We start from the raw sequence: 14,629 nt of genomic DNA, 5'->3' as shown, positions 1-14,629 counted from the left end.
TTTTCTCTAAATTTACATTACTATAAAATTGAGAATTCTTGAACTTATAAGCAATTTAAAAGTATGAAGGGAGGAAAAAAAAGGACTAACTAGTAGCAGCATCAACAAATTTTCCATCAAATAAGAGTTGGGTGTGTTCTACTTTAACTAGTGGTTTAATTGGTTCTTCAATGGCAGCAGCAGTGCTGAATTTACTGAGCCCTGCACCAAGAGCACCACTTCCACTTGAATATCAGACAAAAGGGTCAATTTATTAAAATAAAATAAGACCATTAATGAAAGCTCCAAAGCCTAAAAACACCAATCATAAGGCATGATCATTCATCATCTTGGCAGGGGACATATATTGAAATGGTCCCTGAAAGTAGCCTCCAATTGTGAAAGAAACAACATGTACTTGAAAGGCAGTGTAACGGTGAAAAAAACAGGTGGTATTATAGTTATTGCTCAAACTTGTATTACAGTTAATACATAGGATTAATCATAGGATTTGCGTCCAAAATTAGGATTCTTATAATTGATGTAAATATATATATATATATATATATATATATATATATATATATATATATATATATATATATTTTACAATGAAGATTCTGAGGTTGAATTTTTTTAATTTCTTCTTTTGATTGATAAATATTAATGGTTAATTCTTGTTAGTAAGAGAATTTTAACACATAATCTCTTTCTCAAAGTCATGTATTAATTATAGTGTGTTCGTTCATGGAATAAGAGAATTAGAATTAAATATTGTGTGGTAAAACAGGTATGTCTACTATAATAGACAGTATATAGAAATGAGCTATAAGTTTTGAAATTCACTAGGATCGACCTAAATGGAAAGAGCAGCTTGAACAAAATTCTAAGTTCAAAATCCTAATGGCCCCTTTCTTATTAAAAAAAAGGAATGAAGTCTGCCTCAATTTTGTATTAACATTTTTAAGTAATAACTTCATTGACATTAATCATAGCTCTAAGTTCATACATGTAGCAGTGGACCACTACTTTATTCCCATCGCCAGTGCCCAAAACTATTGTACGTATATATATAAATAATGATCATGGTTAAAAGTGGCAGATTGTTAATTGGTCAATATATATATATATATATATATATAAGGTAATTACTAATTAGATCTCATTTGAATTCAAAAGTTTTATTTTAAGGACACGATGAATCTTTTACCAATACCAAAATAATAAAATATATGTGCTTTATAGTAGGCAAATTAGACACCTGTTTGAGGTTGAGGATCTTTAAGATAAAAGTTATCCGACAAACTCCTACATAATTTCTTATGCTTTCACCAGCATTTGAGTTCCATCATATGTGCCTGACTGCTATATTTATATTGCGGGTTCTACAGGAGAAGATAAATTTAATTAAGGATTCAGTTTTTTTTTGTCACATGAAGAATTAGAAAATGATATTATTTTTAATATTTTATTTCACGGGTTAAAATATTTTTGTAAAAAATAAAATAAAAATAAGGTGATATTTTAATTTTATTATTATTTATGAAAATTACGCATAATATTTACATAATTATGCAAAAACTAAAAGTGTGCTGGAAGTTATATTTACGAAATCAATGCCTTATACCATCATCATAATTAAAAAATATTTTCTACGTTTCCCACACTATGCATACAACAGAAATCCGTAAAAATAAAATTAAAAAACCAAAACATACAAAGAAAGTGATCAAAATCTAATTAAAGATTAGTGATTTACCCCACACTATCACTGGTAAAATTTGTTGGCTTCCCAAGCACTAGAATTTCCTGTAAAAAGCACTCTCATTTTTCCAATAGATAGTGTATGGAACTCCCTGCAAAACAAAAAAAAAACCTTAATTTAATTATTTTTCACATGTAAAGGAACATAAAAATCAATAATATATTGGAGTGTCACATTTTTAAAGACCTTTTTGCATTTAATAGAAATGGACTGAGTCACCAATTAACCATTTAAAGACCTTTTTGCATTTCTAAAATCAGAAGAATAATTAATGCACCACGATAAAATTAGTGGAGCTTACTTTGCATGTGACGGTACAACTTCAGGGGTTTCCCCATTCCACAGTCGTGTACAAAATTCAGTATTGTGGCATTGAATCATGCTTATTTTACCTAAACAACCAAATAAAATATTGAAAATCTAACTAATGATAAAAAAAATACTAATAAAAACTACAAAATAAGAATTAAAAAAAAAACATCACAAGCACAATATAATTAAATAACAAAAGTTTAGATTATAAAACTAATTACAAAACTTGAAAAAGCATCTTCAAACCTATTTATTACACGTAAAATGACCAAACCTTTTAACTTTTTTTTGGATAAGCCAAAAAACAACATCATAGTAACTGTGAGCATCCAAAACTTTTAACTTGACAGAGACTTTGATCTATGGACAAAAACTAGTTAGCAGACAATAAATGATGTCATGACACTGAGTTGATATGCAATACCTTAACTGAATCTTGTACTGCCCTTGGATATGGAGTTAAATAATCCTTTGCGCCAATAAGGAGACAAGAAACTCTATAACCAGTTAGATCTCCTTGTCTACCAACCTTCTCAAGCAAATCTCTGGATTTCTTCCATGAATGTTCATCTGAGCTGGAAAACAAAGAGAAAAAAGCAAAACTAAGTTACAGGAGCAAAATGCCAAAAATAAATAACCAAATACGTAACTATGAATTAAACTAGATTAGCAAATCTGGTATGGTCATACTAATACAAGTATCTAAGAATCACTTTCTTATAATATAACATGAATTTGACAAGATACGACAACCTTGCCTAAAAACAACTACATACAATGACTATGACCAGAGTTAGATAATTTGTAATGTAGAGTTCATCTCACTTCAAATGTACCAAATAATCAAATCTACAAGAAGCTTTTCCAATAATCTAAAATTACTCTTGTTATATCTTGTAACATTACCTATATATACTCTGCAACACTGCTAATTATAATGAAATTCAGTAGAATACAACACTATTGAGAAAGTAACTGGGCATATTCTTGAAATTAATTACATTACCTCACCAACAACAGTCAAGGAAGTTCCAACTGGAAGTACCCGTTCAATTCTGTTGAGTCCAAGCATATGAAAACATGGTCTCAATTATGTGAATTTACAAAATAAGCAGCTTAGTGAATCCATGCCTTGGACTATTTTTAGAATAAGAGGTAAACTTCTGATGACAGCTAGACACAGGAAAGCATATTCATAATTGCCTAAAAACACAGGCCCGGTGCTGGTAAAGAAGCATAAAAAACTTGTGGAAACTTATGGTACTGATGCACAAAGGACAGTACACTAAGTCACTAACAAGTAACTGCCTTAATCTTAAGTGGTGTGTTTCAAAGTTTAACATCACAAGATTGGAAAGTTACAAACAATACTCGTTCTGTTAACCTTGTTTTTAGTTCCCTAATTATAAAACATTACAATTTGTCATCAGCATTCAAAATCAATGTGTACTTACCAGCTCCCCAACCAGTTCTTGCACAATTGTTTCTTGAAAAATTCCAATGAACTGCAATCACAGATTTAAATACCTTAAATTACCTTGAAAGATTTAGCTTTGATGGAATTCTTGGAAGTATTATATGAGTAAAAGATAATCAAAAGAATACTACATAGATAAGTATAAGAATTCACATATATATCGTTAAAATGAATCACCTCAGTCCATCTAGCACTAGTTTAAACAAAAGATTCTTTATTTTTCTCAAGGTAGAAGGATCATATAAATGAGTGACCAGGGAATCAATATATATGAACATTAACCAATAACTACAGACTACAAAGTGATAAAAAAAATAGGCAAAATTGTTATGTGAATGTTATTTACGTACACAGAGGCTACAACCTGCAGGTTCATCAAATTCAATCAAATAAAATAAAACCGAAACTAATATCCATATGATTTCATAACAATTAAAATATTTAACAGAAACATGCATGTGATCAATATCTAGAAAAAAAACAGAGATACGAGACTTGTAACGTGAAGCCAAGTCTTTCTATCTACAGCTAGGAATTCATCCCTTATATACAAAAGAGCTCCAGATATCACCCCTGCAAAAATACACACCCACCGATCAATCAAAATACACACACACAAATAAGAGCAAAAACATAGGAATGAAAAAAGATGGCGGAGAAATAAAAAAACATAACAACGAGATAAAAGTGAAACACAGGGACATTTCATCGAATAGATAGAAGGGAGTAAATCATGCAAACTTGCGAAGATTTATTTTCATATCTCCTTATCTAAATGCTATTCAAAATAGAGCAAAGATGTTTAAGATGTGAACGACCACTGGCTCGAACTCTTCCGGCAGCCAAATCGGCAAAATCCGCGGCGGCACTGTCGCCACATCGACGACGGAGATCCCAGAAGAAGGCGAAACGACACACAATTTTCCTCTCTGAGCGACGATTTGTTCGGCTCCTATGAGTCTCTGAGACGGACTATGCATTTTCAGCTTGAGGAAAAACGATAAAAAAACAAACAAAAAAAGATGATTCGCATTTGGGGGATTAGAGAAAAACGGTGCACTTTGGATGAAAGAGTGCAAAAAAGGAAAACGCACCAAGGGTCATGATTGAGCATGTCGCAGATCTCGATGTTCATGGCCCAATCAGGCCCTATGAGCATGTCGCTCGTGGCACGTTCCACCATGGAATTCACCATCTTCTCCGGTCACCGGTGCGATTCGAAACTCTCAACGAGATCGGCGATTCTCCGACGACCATAAACCGAACCATCGGTGCAATCGGAGAACATGATTCCGACACCGCACGCTCTTTCTCTCTCTGTCTAAAGAAATGAAGATTGACGCGGGAGTTTGGTGGATTCCATTGCTGAGGGAAAGGTTTGGAATGGGGTTAGAATTCGAAGTTTGAAGTTGGAAAGACGAAAGAGGAATATAAGCACTGAGCTTATGAGAAGGTGCCACGTGTCCGCTGAGTTGCGATTCGCGTTTTCAGATGAGAGAAAATATCTAAAGATAAGGACGGTTCTTAAAAACCGTATTTGAAAGGCTGTTTTCAAGGCGGTTTTTAGAAAACCGGCGTTGAAAGGTTGCTGCATTTTTTACCAAGGCGGTTTTTAAAAACCGTCCTTGTTTTAGTGTCGTAAATTTACCCCTTTGCAGTAGTGGATGTTTGAAAGAGTTGGGATAAAAGATGTTACTGCTGCGAAAAATGGCAAAGAAGCCGTGGATCTTCATCGCATTAATGGTCAAAGTTTTGACCTGATTCTCATGGATAAGGACATGCCTATCATGAATGGAATTCAGGTACGAAGTTAATTAATTGATTTCATAATAGGTGCTAGCTAGGAAATTCAAATTAAGCACTATCTTTATAAGATTTGGTTTACATATAATGAACATTTGTTTTGTAAAATGTACGTGCATTTGTGCATATAATGAGATTTTCTTGTTGGATGTTTTTACATTACAGTAGTTATATTTTGAAAATAAAAAATTCAAATATCCAATTAATAATTTCTTTTCTTTATCTCTTTTTTCTTATCAAATTAGATCATCAATCAAATCAATCATTTATCTTTCTTTAATTCTTTTCCCTCTCAAGTTGTAGACAATTCAAAATTGTCTAAGAAATATTTTTCTTTTATATATTAAGGCAACAAAGGAACTTCGCTCAACGGGGATCAGTAGCAAGATTATTGGTGTGTCGTCATCAAGCCGTGAAGAGAGTAATGTACAAGAATTTGTTGAAGCGGGGCTAGATGACTACTACATGAAACCCTTGACCGAAGAAATGCTTAGAGAAATTCTTGATAAGATCAAGCCTTGAACGGTGCAAGAATAGTGTTTACCGTTAAGTTTTACCATGTTAGCTAGTATATATATATGCTCTCCTTTGAACAGTGTCGTATGTACAAAATAAGGAGAAAACTCCAAAATGACCTTTTATTCTTTAATGAATCTTGCAAAGGGTCCAAGTTTTCAAGTAACTTTTAAAGTTGTAACTGATTTTGACTCGTTTTCAACTATATCCGCTTTTTTTTTGGTACAGCTAGCTATTCAGTGTTACTGATACGTCCTTGTGTGTTAGCTCAAGTTTCATGATAATTTCAGCTATTCAGTAATTAGTTCATATTATCACATAGCTATTCGGTCCTTAAACATAAATATATTGTTAAAACTAATATATGATCTGTCCCCCCCACGCCACCCCTTTTATCAAGAGAGGGTCTAAGTTCAATGTAGGTTCGATAATGATAGATTCTCAAACTTGGTCGATATGTGCCTAACTAAATACCTTCTGCACACTAAATATTTGTAGATTTGTATAAAGTCGATCGAGTAAAGTAATAATGAGATTTCCTACTTGATATGATTTATTTTTTTCATCGAGAGAGGTACATGCTTTTTGAGGTGCACCCTATTGCAAAGTGGTATATGTGAGATAAATTAGTCGCTTAATTACCCAAGTCGCAGGATATCTAGAAAAGAAAAAAGAGAGAATGAGGTGCATGCACCCCATAAGTGGTAGTGACATCTATTTTTGGAACCCCCAAAGGAAAAAAGGGTCGTCGCGGTTTGGCTGGATATCCTCTTTGTCGATTATGTAGTTTAGTTCCTCATTTCCTTTAATTTTTGGAGCAGTTATATTCACCCACCCCATTTTGGGCTGAATTGGGATGGAAATAAGATAGAGGTAGGGAGAAAAATTGACAGAAAAATTATAGGTGATGTGATGAAAAAATAAAAGAGATATTAAGAAACAATTAAATGGAAATGAGATGGGAAGAGAAAATGTATGTATAGTAATTAAGTATTATCCTAATTCTTGTATGAAAAGGAACATATTCGGTACAACGGACCTTACATTTGTGTCTTATAGGGGGTTTCTCCTGGGCCATATTTGGGAGGATGGAATAAGATGAGGCTGACTGATGGTAACTGATCGATAAACTTAAGCTAAACTGAATGTTATTCCAACTATATATATATATATATAGGCACAATAATTATCAATTTTAATATACGATAAAAATATATTTTTGAAAAATAATCACTTTATAAATATGTTTGCATTTACATGTAACCTAAATATATACACAGTTTTTATAAAAAAATTATAACAATAAAAAATATTTTAAATTAATGCTGCCTTTTGAGATTTTCTTTAATATGATATGAATTTGAATCAAATGTCAATTTGAATGTTGATATCATAAAAATCATGTAGTTATCATAATTAATAAAAAATTTATGTATAATTAATAAATATAAAATAAAATTAATAAATATATTTTAAACAAAGTAACGTATTAAATTAAAATTTGAAATATTTTTCCTCTTTTCTGATGTAAAATATTTTTCCTGTTAATGATCAATTTCTGGAATTTTCATAAATTAAGAGTTTCCATTTCTCTCATATAATATGCTTCGTCTCAATACCTTTCTATAATTTTTTTAAAAAAATTAAACTAAATAATTAATAATATATTAACATTTCAAAATAATCTAAAAAATTATTCCTATAAATTATAAATATGAATTTAATACTCTTACACGAGACACTAAAAACATCTTCAATGAAAACTTTTTAAGTAAATTTTTTAAGTTATTTTTTTTATTCTCACATTAGTTTGTGTGGTCCCAGAGTATCATATCATGATAGGAAATTCATACACAAATGTTTTAAGAAAAAATTTGTTACATAAATTCATTCCAATAGAGAAGAAACGGTAAGAAATAGTTTCTTTACTTAAAAAGAAACCCTTCAAAAAATCTCTCATTAGAGATGTCCTAAGCTAGTTATATATAAGAAAATGATTTAGTTAATTTCTATTCCTATGAGATGTACTTCAAGGTCATTTTATTTTATCAGTTTTATTTTATTATATACAAAGATAAACACTCTTTGAGACTCTTAGAAAAATATTCTCATTTATTGATTGAAATTGATTAAAAAGTGATAAAATTTGGTGAGTTCCAGTGGATTAATACTAATAGTTGTCCTCCATCACAACTCAACGTGTGTTATATATCAGATCTTTTAAAATGTGATGCTTTGTTATGTTCAAATTTCCCCTTAAAAATGTATAACGTTTAATTTAAGCGTGATGCCTTTTTGATCCTATATGTTTTAATTTAGTGGATACCTATTTTTCTCAATTTTAAAATATAATTATTGCTCATTTATTTTCTGAAGTAATTATTATTTTTTAAACAACCTATATAAAGTGATATTTTAACAAATAGTTTGATTTATTCATATCATAAATATTCACACAAAAAAAATCATATCATAAATGATAAAAAAAGTCAATGAACATTTAAAGTTAGTCATTAGTTACTACAAATGGAATTTGGGCCGGGCAATTAACATTGACCATGATGTCAATAGCTTACCGACCTCACTAAAAAAGAGTCATAATTATGTTTCTTTAATATTCAAAAAACAAAAAATGATAAAACTCAGAATTTGCCCTATATATACTGATATATATGTTAAGAATGGTTGATCAAAACGTCATAATACTGAAAACAAAGTTGCATACATATTCAAGAGAAGATGGGGGAGAAGAAAATTTTTGCTCTTGTGATGGCTTATGGTTTGGCAGTAACAACATTCACTGCATGTGATCAACATAATATTACTAAAACGTGCTATGGGTATGAAGCTTTACTTTCGTTCTGTGGGACTTATTTTGCTGTTGTCAAGTCCAATCCAAGTACTTATTGTTGTAGAGCAGCAACTATTGCGTTTCCCAAAGCCAACCATAACAGGGAAAGTACAAGATATCTTTGTAATTGTTTGCATGTTGTTGGACCACAATTAGATTTTCTAAAATCAAAGCTTGTAAGCCTTCCTGGTGCCTGTGGGATTAGTCCTTCTTTTTCTATGCAATCATGTATATATATATGAGGCATAATATCCATCCCCCAATCCAAAAATAAATTTGTTTTATTTATGTTTTGATCACACGTCATTGAATCGGTGAAAGCATAAATAAATTCACATTAAGTAATTTTTTTTTATTCATTTGCAGCAGTAATTAAGTTATTTTTTTATGAGAATATTAAGTAATCTAACCATGGTTAATTAAGGTTGAATCAAGTGATAATTAAACGTGTATTTTAATATTTGATAATAAGGTTGAATATGTTTTTAGTTTATGTTTTTTAATCAAGTTTTAAGTTTGTTAAATTAATGAATTTTGATTTCAAAAATATTTTTCTGATTTTTCTGTCTCTAAAATTTATTTTTTTTCCTGATAAAACAAGCAAATTTTGGTTTTTATAATATTAGTTTCTACCCCTCCTATCGCAACCGGAATTGCAAGATTAATATGATGTCATGTCTAAATTTATCATTTTTATAAGAAAATATCAATGAATATAATAATCATAAGAACTTGTTCGTACCAAAAAAAAGTTGGAATTATCAAACTGTGACAACTCAAAAATCCTAATTTAATATAGTAGGATTAACAAGACCTCACATCTAAATTAATCAGTTTTATTTTATTTTCATATGAAAATAAAATAATAATTATAATAATTTTTCTTAACGAAAAAGAGAGGTAACTGTAAAAAATCATAACTTAAATACCCTTATTTAAAATAAGATCTAACATTTTTTTTATTAGTGAGAAAGAAAACAACAGAAACAAAACAAACTAGCTCCTAAATTAACCTTTTCTTTTTATTTTACTTTTATATGAAAATGCATAACGTTTTATAATTAATGCGACGGACATAAATTAAGCATTTTATAATAAATAAATTGATCATACAAATACACAGATCAGTTGTTAGAATCACAGTTAAATGAGAAATAAATGAAAAAATAGGAATCGCCTTTTAAATTAATGCATGGGATTGATTATCACCATTATAATACATTTTTTTTTGTTGAATGACCATTCGATGCATTTTAATTTGAATATTTTAACTTAAATGTATGAAATATTTAAAATAAATGTTTATAATTCATGTACTTTTTTATGTTTGGCAATATTTTTTTTACTAGTTAGTTGAAAAGTTTATTTATTTGATTGTTTTGTGATCTGTTTAACCAATTGAGGTAAATTTTGTTGATAAACATTTTAGGATATAATATAACATGAATAATGAATACAAAATTTGCAAAAAATAAATGTAATAATTGAATACAAATATAATTAAAATAATTGATCTATACATAAAAATTACTAGTGTTTAAAATTAGTTAAAACAAAAATTGCAAATACTTTATATTTTTATCAGTAAAACAAACTGAAATTTATATAAAATTATCATATAAATATATTTGTTTTTGTTATTTTATATCAGTTACTTCACAAAATATTTTTACCACGATTGAATAAGCCAGCTTAACAATTTTTAGCTATCAATTGTGTAAATTTTTAACTTTTAATTAACTTTTTAGCTTTTAGTCAACTTTTTCAACTAATTTTACTAAACATAGTTATACTTTATATTTAAAATTGTTCCATGATACTATTATTAAGTTATTGTCAAATGATTTTACTATAGATAAAAACTTTGTAATTATTATTCTTAATAATAGTAATAATAAATAATAAATAATAGTAATATTCATTAAGGAGGAAATTTGAACATATCAAGTTCTCACCACTTATGTTCCCAAACTTTTAAGATTAAGAAGAAGATGTCACGTACTAAATAATCCTATTTTTTTTTTTATTGAAAATTTCATTTTAATTATATAAGAAAACGATTTACTTAATTAATTTCTATACATATGAGACTTTCATCAAGGTCATTTTATTTATTATGTACAAAGCTAAACACAATTATTATTATTCAAAAAAAGTGTCAATAAATAATTTCTTACAAAATTATTCATATATCAAATATTTTTAAACAACATATACATTTGTTTATACGCTATTAAGTATATATTAAAAAATTTACTCCATCTCTCCAAAAAAAAAAATAATTCACCCTGCATTACATATCTTCATGCATTAGTTATTATAAAAATCAACAAAATGATTATAATTTATAATTTATAATTAAATGAGAATGTAAATCAAACAAACTTTAATATATACAATGCATGTCAATGAAAATATATATCGTTTAATTTAAGCGTGACACCTTATTGACCCTATGTTTGAATAGTGTTGTAATTGGGTCCAGGCGAGATGTTGAAAAATATATGTTTTTAAAATCGAAGGAGTTGCCATTAATATTTATTTTAGAAAAATATTAAAAATAATTTTTGAAATCAAAAATAGGTTGAAGAGTCAAATATGTGTACCAAATATCTTAGTATCCTACGATATTCATCTTAAGATTATTATCTCTAATTAGTTAAACACATTATTTATAACTTTTAAAATATATTTATCTCCCTCAAAATAAAAATAAAAACTATGACTTATATGTTTTAACCTATATTTAATGTATATTTATTTTACTTTGATGAAGATTTTATTATTATTATTATTATCATTAAGGCGTAATTATTTTTTTTTGTTACAACGTAAGATTATATTTAATCTAGCTAGCTAAGCATAATAACATAAAGACAAACACAGAAAAAGGAAAACAAGGAATCCGAGGCAATATATATATATATATATATATATATATATATATATATATATATATATATATATATATATATATATATATATATATATATATCCGAGGGGACAGAGCTTAGAGAATTAATCTAACAAAAAAAAAGAAAAAAAAGAAAGAGGAACACATGCATAGGGGTTCGTAGGCTCATAGCATAAAATGGACGAAGATATATAATAAGAACACAAGACATAATACGCAGACCAAGTAACATCAGCAACAACCACAACTATCATCTCTATGAAAGAGAGGGAGAAAAAAACGTAGATATGGTGGCAACTGCAAAAACACGGGAAGTAGAAGAATACTTACCTTGGTGGATGCTTATGCTTTCTGCACGTTGGACTCAAGCTGGTGGGTTCATGGTATTTTATACGCCACAGCCCACAAAGGTGCCATGTTTGTGTGTGTGTTAAAGTAATAAGAGGAAAAGTGAATGAGTAATATTCAGACAAAAGGAACTTGTTCAAGGTGGTTCAAATTAAATGTGGAGAGAGAGCTGAAATTAAAGGAGTATAACTCAGTTGATTTAGAATTTAATGTTTGTAAATTTTTTGACACCGTCTTCATTCCCATCGATAAAAAAATGTGGAGAGAGCCACGGCTTTGGTTGAATGAGTGGTGCAGTGTGTGGCTTTTGGTATCTTTGCTGTGTGTGTTGGGTTGTGATGTTTCCCTCATTGTGTGTGTAACGTTGTGTCTGTGAGAGGAGTGATGAGTAAAAAACAAATATGTGGCTTTGCCTCTTGTTTATCATACTCAACTCTCTTGCTCCTTGTTTTATTTTTTATTTTTTTATATTTGATATCAAGGTTGTGTCGTTGTGTTGTAGGAGGTAGTGATTGAGGCAAGAACGAGGTGCAAGAGTGTTTCACAAAGCTGTTTTGTTTAAATCAAAAGGGGAGAAAACCGGGACACAGCAAAGAAGACTTTGGATCATATATACTAGGAATACCACAAACATAGTCCATCTTTTCTTTCTTTCTTGTTTTTTTGCTAATTTTCTTTTTTCCTTTTGTTTGCATTCGAATCCCTCATGTCTACAAGGAGCATTTTGAATCCTTTTACTTTTTTTGTACTATTTTTTGCAATTTTTTTGTATTTTTACATTTTATATATTTTGCATTTCAATTTTTTTTTTACATTTTTATGCATTTTCTTCGTTTAAACTTTTTTTCATTTTTTTAATATTTTTATTAGTTTATCAGGATAAAATTGAGTGTTCACACACATAGTCTTTTTTTTTCTTTCTTTTTTACTATGGACACATATAGTTTATTTTCTCAATTTTGAAACATAATTATTGCTCCTTTATTTTCTAAAGTAAATTCATATATTAGGGGAGTAATTTGTTTTGTTCATATCAAAATGATAAAAAAAAGTCAATGAACATTTAAAGTTAGTCATTAATTATTACTAATAGAATATGGTCAGTACAATTAATATTGACCACAAAAGTCAGTATAGGTTACCTCACTAACAAAAACAAAAACAAGTGTCATAATGTTTCTTTAATATTAAAAAGCGTCATCCTAACTATTGTTTTTTTAGTGTATTGATTAAGAAATTAAAAAAATATATTCGTTTGTAAAATTTATAAAAGAAGATAAAAAGTTGAATAATGTAATTTTACATATTTTAATACAATTTTTTTTAATTCTTTAACAAATATCCTAAGAAAACTAATTAGTAAAACCCGATAAAACTTATAAATAGTTGTATAAGGACTGATATGTTACGAATAGTTGATCAAAACATCATAATTCTGAAAAAGAGTTGTTTACTAATTCAAGAATGGGGGAGAAGAAAATTTTGTCTCTTGTCATGTTTGTCATCATGGCTTATGGTTTGGCAGTAACACCATTCACTGCATGTGATCAATTTCATATTCCTAAAACTTGCTATGGGTATGAAGCATTACTTTCTATCTGTGGGACTTATTTCGCTGTTATCAAGTACAATCCAAGTTCCTTTTGTTGTGATGCAGCAACTATTGCGTTTCCTAAAGCCAGTCGTAGCAGTGAAAGTAGAAGGGGTTTTTGTAATTGTTTGCGGGTTATTGGACCACAATTAGATTTTGTGAAATCAAAGCTTACAAGCCTTCCTGGTGCTTGTGGGATTAAACCTTCTTTTTCTATGCAGTCATGTATATATGGAGCCTAATATCCCTCTCCCAGACCAAAAATAAATTTGATTTATGAATATTTTGGTTAAACGGGTTATTGAACCGGTGAAAGTATAAATACATTCACGGTACGTAAGTAATCTATCATGGTTAATTAAGATTGTGCAAGTAATAATTAAATATGCATTTTACAATTAAATAATAGGGTTACATATATTTTTAGTTCATCATGTTAAAAGAGTTTTTTTATGAACAACTTATAAGAAACTTCTTATATTAAATATGTTTCTTTGGAGTTTTTCTATGAGCAAGTCATAAGAAATTTCCCACTTCAAACAAAAAAAAAAGTCATAAGAAATTTCAATCTTAATTTCTTCATTCATTCATTGACTCCTCAATAGTTCCATCACTAGTGCCTAAAATCCAATTTGAAAAATTCTTAAGAGCATCTCTTATGGGTAATTTAAGCAATTGAATTATTTATCTTATGTTAATTGATTCTTACATGTCACATCATAGTTAAATAATTCATATTTTACTAAAATGATATAGTTTTAAGCAATTATTAAATTATCCCCTTAAATGAAAAGAAAATATTTTTTTCTCATAAACAACCATTGCTTATATAAACAACAAGAGTTAATTTTAAACAATTTAATACGATATATAGACCACTTCCAATGATAAAAAAAATTAAATAACAATATTTGAAAATAAACAACTCATTAAGTAACCAACGTTCAAAATGTTCTAATTAAGTTATGTAACTTCATAATCTAAACTTCCAATCTCGAATCTTATGTTTTTCATAGTTTGAATACCTAATAATGATTGCATATATAAGAAGAAATGAATTAGTATCACCTCTT

At 28.8% G+C, this 14,629-nt stretch overlaps 2 protein-coding genes across 13 annotated transcripts; one reads left to right on the top strand and one right to left on the bottom strand.

The window, feature by feature from the left end:
* Nucleotides 1-5,038, bottom strand: LOC100815918 (uncharacterized). Of its 12 annotated transcripts, XR_005889924.1 has the most exons (9): nucleotides 4,352-5,032; nucleotides 4,029-4,106; nucleotides 3,511-3,561; nucleotides 3,063-3,111; nucleotides 2,481-2,631; nucleotides 2,046-2,136; nucleotides 1,739-1,835; nucleotides 1,241-1,364; nucleotides 1-201 (listed from the first exon to the last, which is right to left on the bottom strand). XR_005889924.1 is itself a non-coding variant. In XM_041012602.1 (6 exons), the coding sequence occupies exons 1-5, from the start codon at nucleotides 4,635-4,637 to the stop codon at nucleotides 3,077-3,079; spliced, it is 318 nt and encodes a 105-aa protein (XP_040868536.1). In that variant the 5' UTR covers nucleotides 4,638-5,038; the 3' UTR covers nucleotides 2,478-2,631; nucleotides 3,063-3,076. The 12 variants fall into 12 exon arrangements, 1 of the variants encoding a protein (XP_040868536.1); XR_005889927.1 differs by lacking the exon at nucleotides 1,241-1,364 and having other exon boundaries at nucleotides 2,481-2,626; nucleotides 4,029-4,519; nucleotides 4,628-5,029; XR_005889923.1 differs by lacking the exon at nucleotides 1,241-1,364 and having other exon boundaries at nucleotides 2,481-2,626; nucleotides 3,511-4,106; nucleotides 4,352-4,519; nucleotides 4,628-5,029.
* A 159-nt stretch (nucleotides 5,039-5,197) lies between these two features.
* On the top strand, nucleotides 5,198-5,858 carry LOC100813957 (two-component response regulator 24). Its single transcript, XM_003553467.4, has 2 exons — nucleotides 5,198-5,335; nucleotides 5,685-5,858. Exons 1-2 carry the CDS (start codon nucleotides 5,198-5,200, stop codon nucleotides 5,856-5,858), a joined length of 312 nt encoding a protein of 103 aa, XP_003553515.1.
* The last annotated feature ends 8,771 nt before the right edge of the window (nucleotides 5,859-14,629 follow it).

Source organism: Glycine max, chromosome 19 (assembly GCF_000004515.6).
Source record: "Glycine max cultivar Williams 82 chromosome 19, Glycine_max_v4.0, whole genome shotgun sequence".
Taxonomy (NCBI): Eukaryota; Viridiplantae; Streptophyta; class Magnoliopsida; order Fabales; family Fabaceae; genus Glycine; species Glycine max.
Note: the sequence above shows the minus strand (reverse complement) of the source record. Positions and strands in the feature narration are given on the sequence as shown.

Excerpts from the sequence above, each read along its gene's own strand:
- LOC100813957 (XM_003553467.4), top strand. The coding sequence starts at position 5,198 with ATGTTTGAAAGAGTTGGGATAAAAGATGTTACTGCTGCGAAAAATGGC. Across the intron at positions 5,336-5,684 it reads CTATCATGAATGGAATTCAG|GCAACAAAGGAACTTCGCTC; the intron begins GTACGAAGTTAA and ends TTATATATTAAG.
- LOC100815918 (XM_041012602.1), bottom strand. Across the intron at positions 3,562-4,028 it reads GACTTGGCTTCACGTTACAA|TTCATTGGAATTTTTCAAGA; the intron begins GTCTCGTATCTC and ends CTGTGATTGCAG. Across the intron at positions 3,112-3,510 it reads AAGAACTGGTTGGGGAGCTG|AATTGAACGGGTACTTCCAG; the intron begins GTAAGTACACAT and ends TGGACTCAACAG.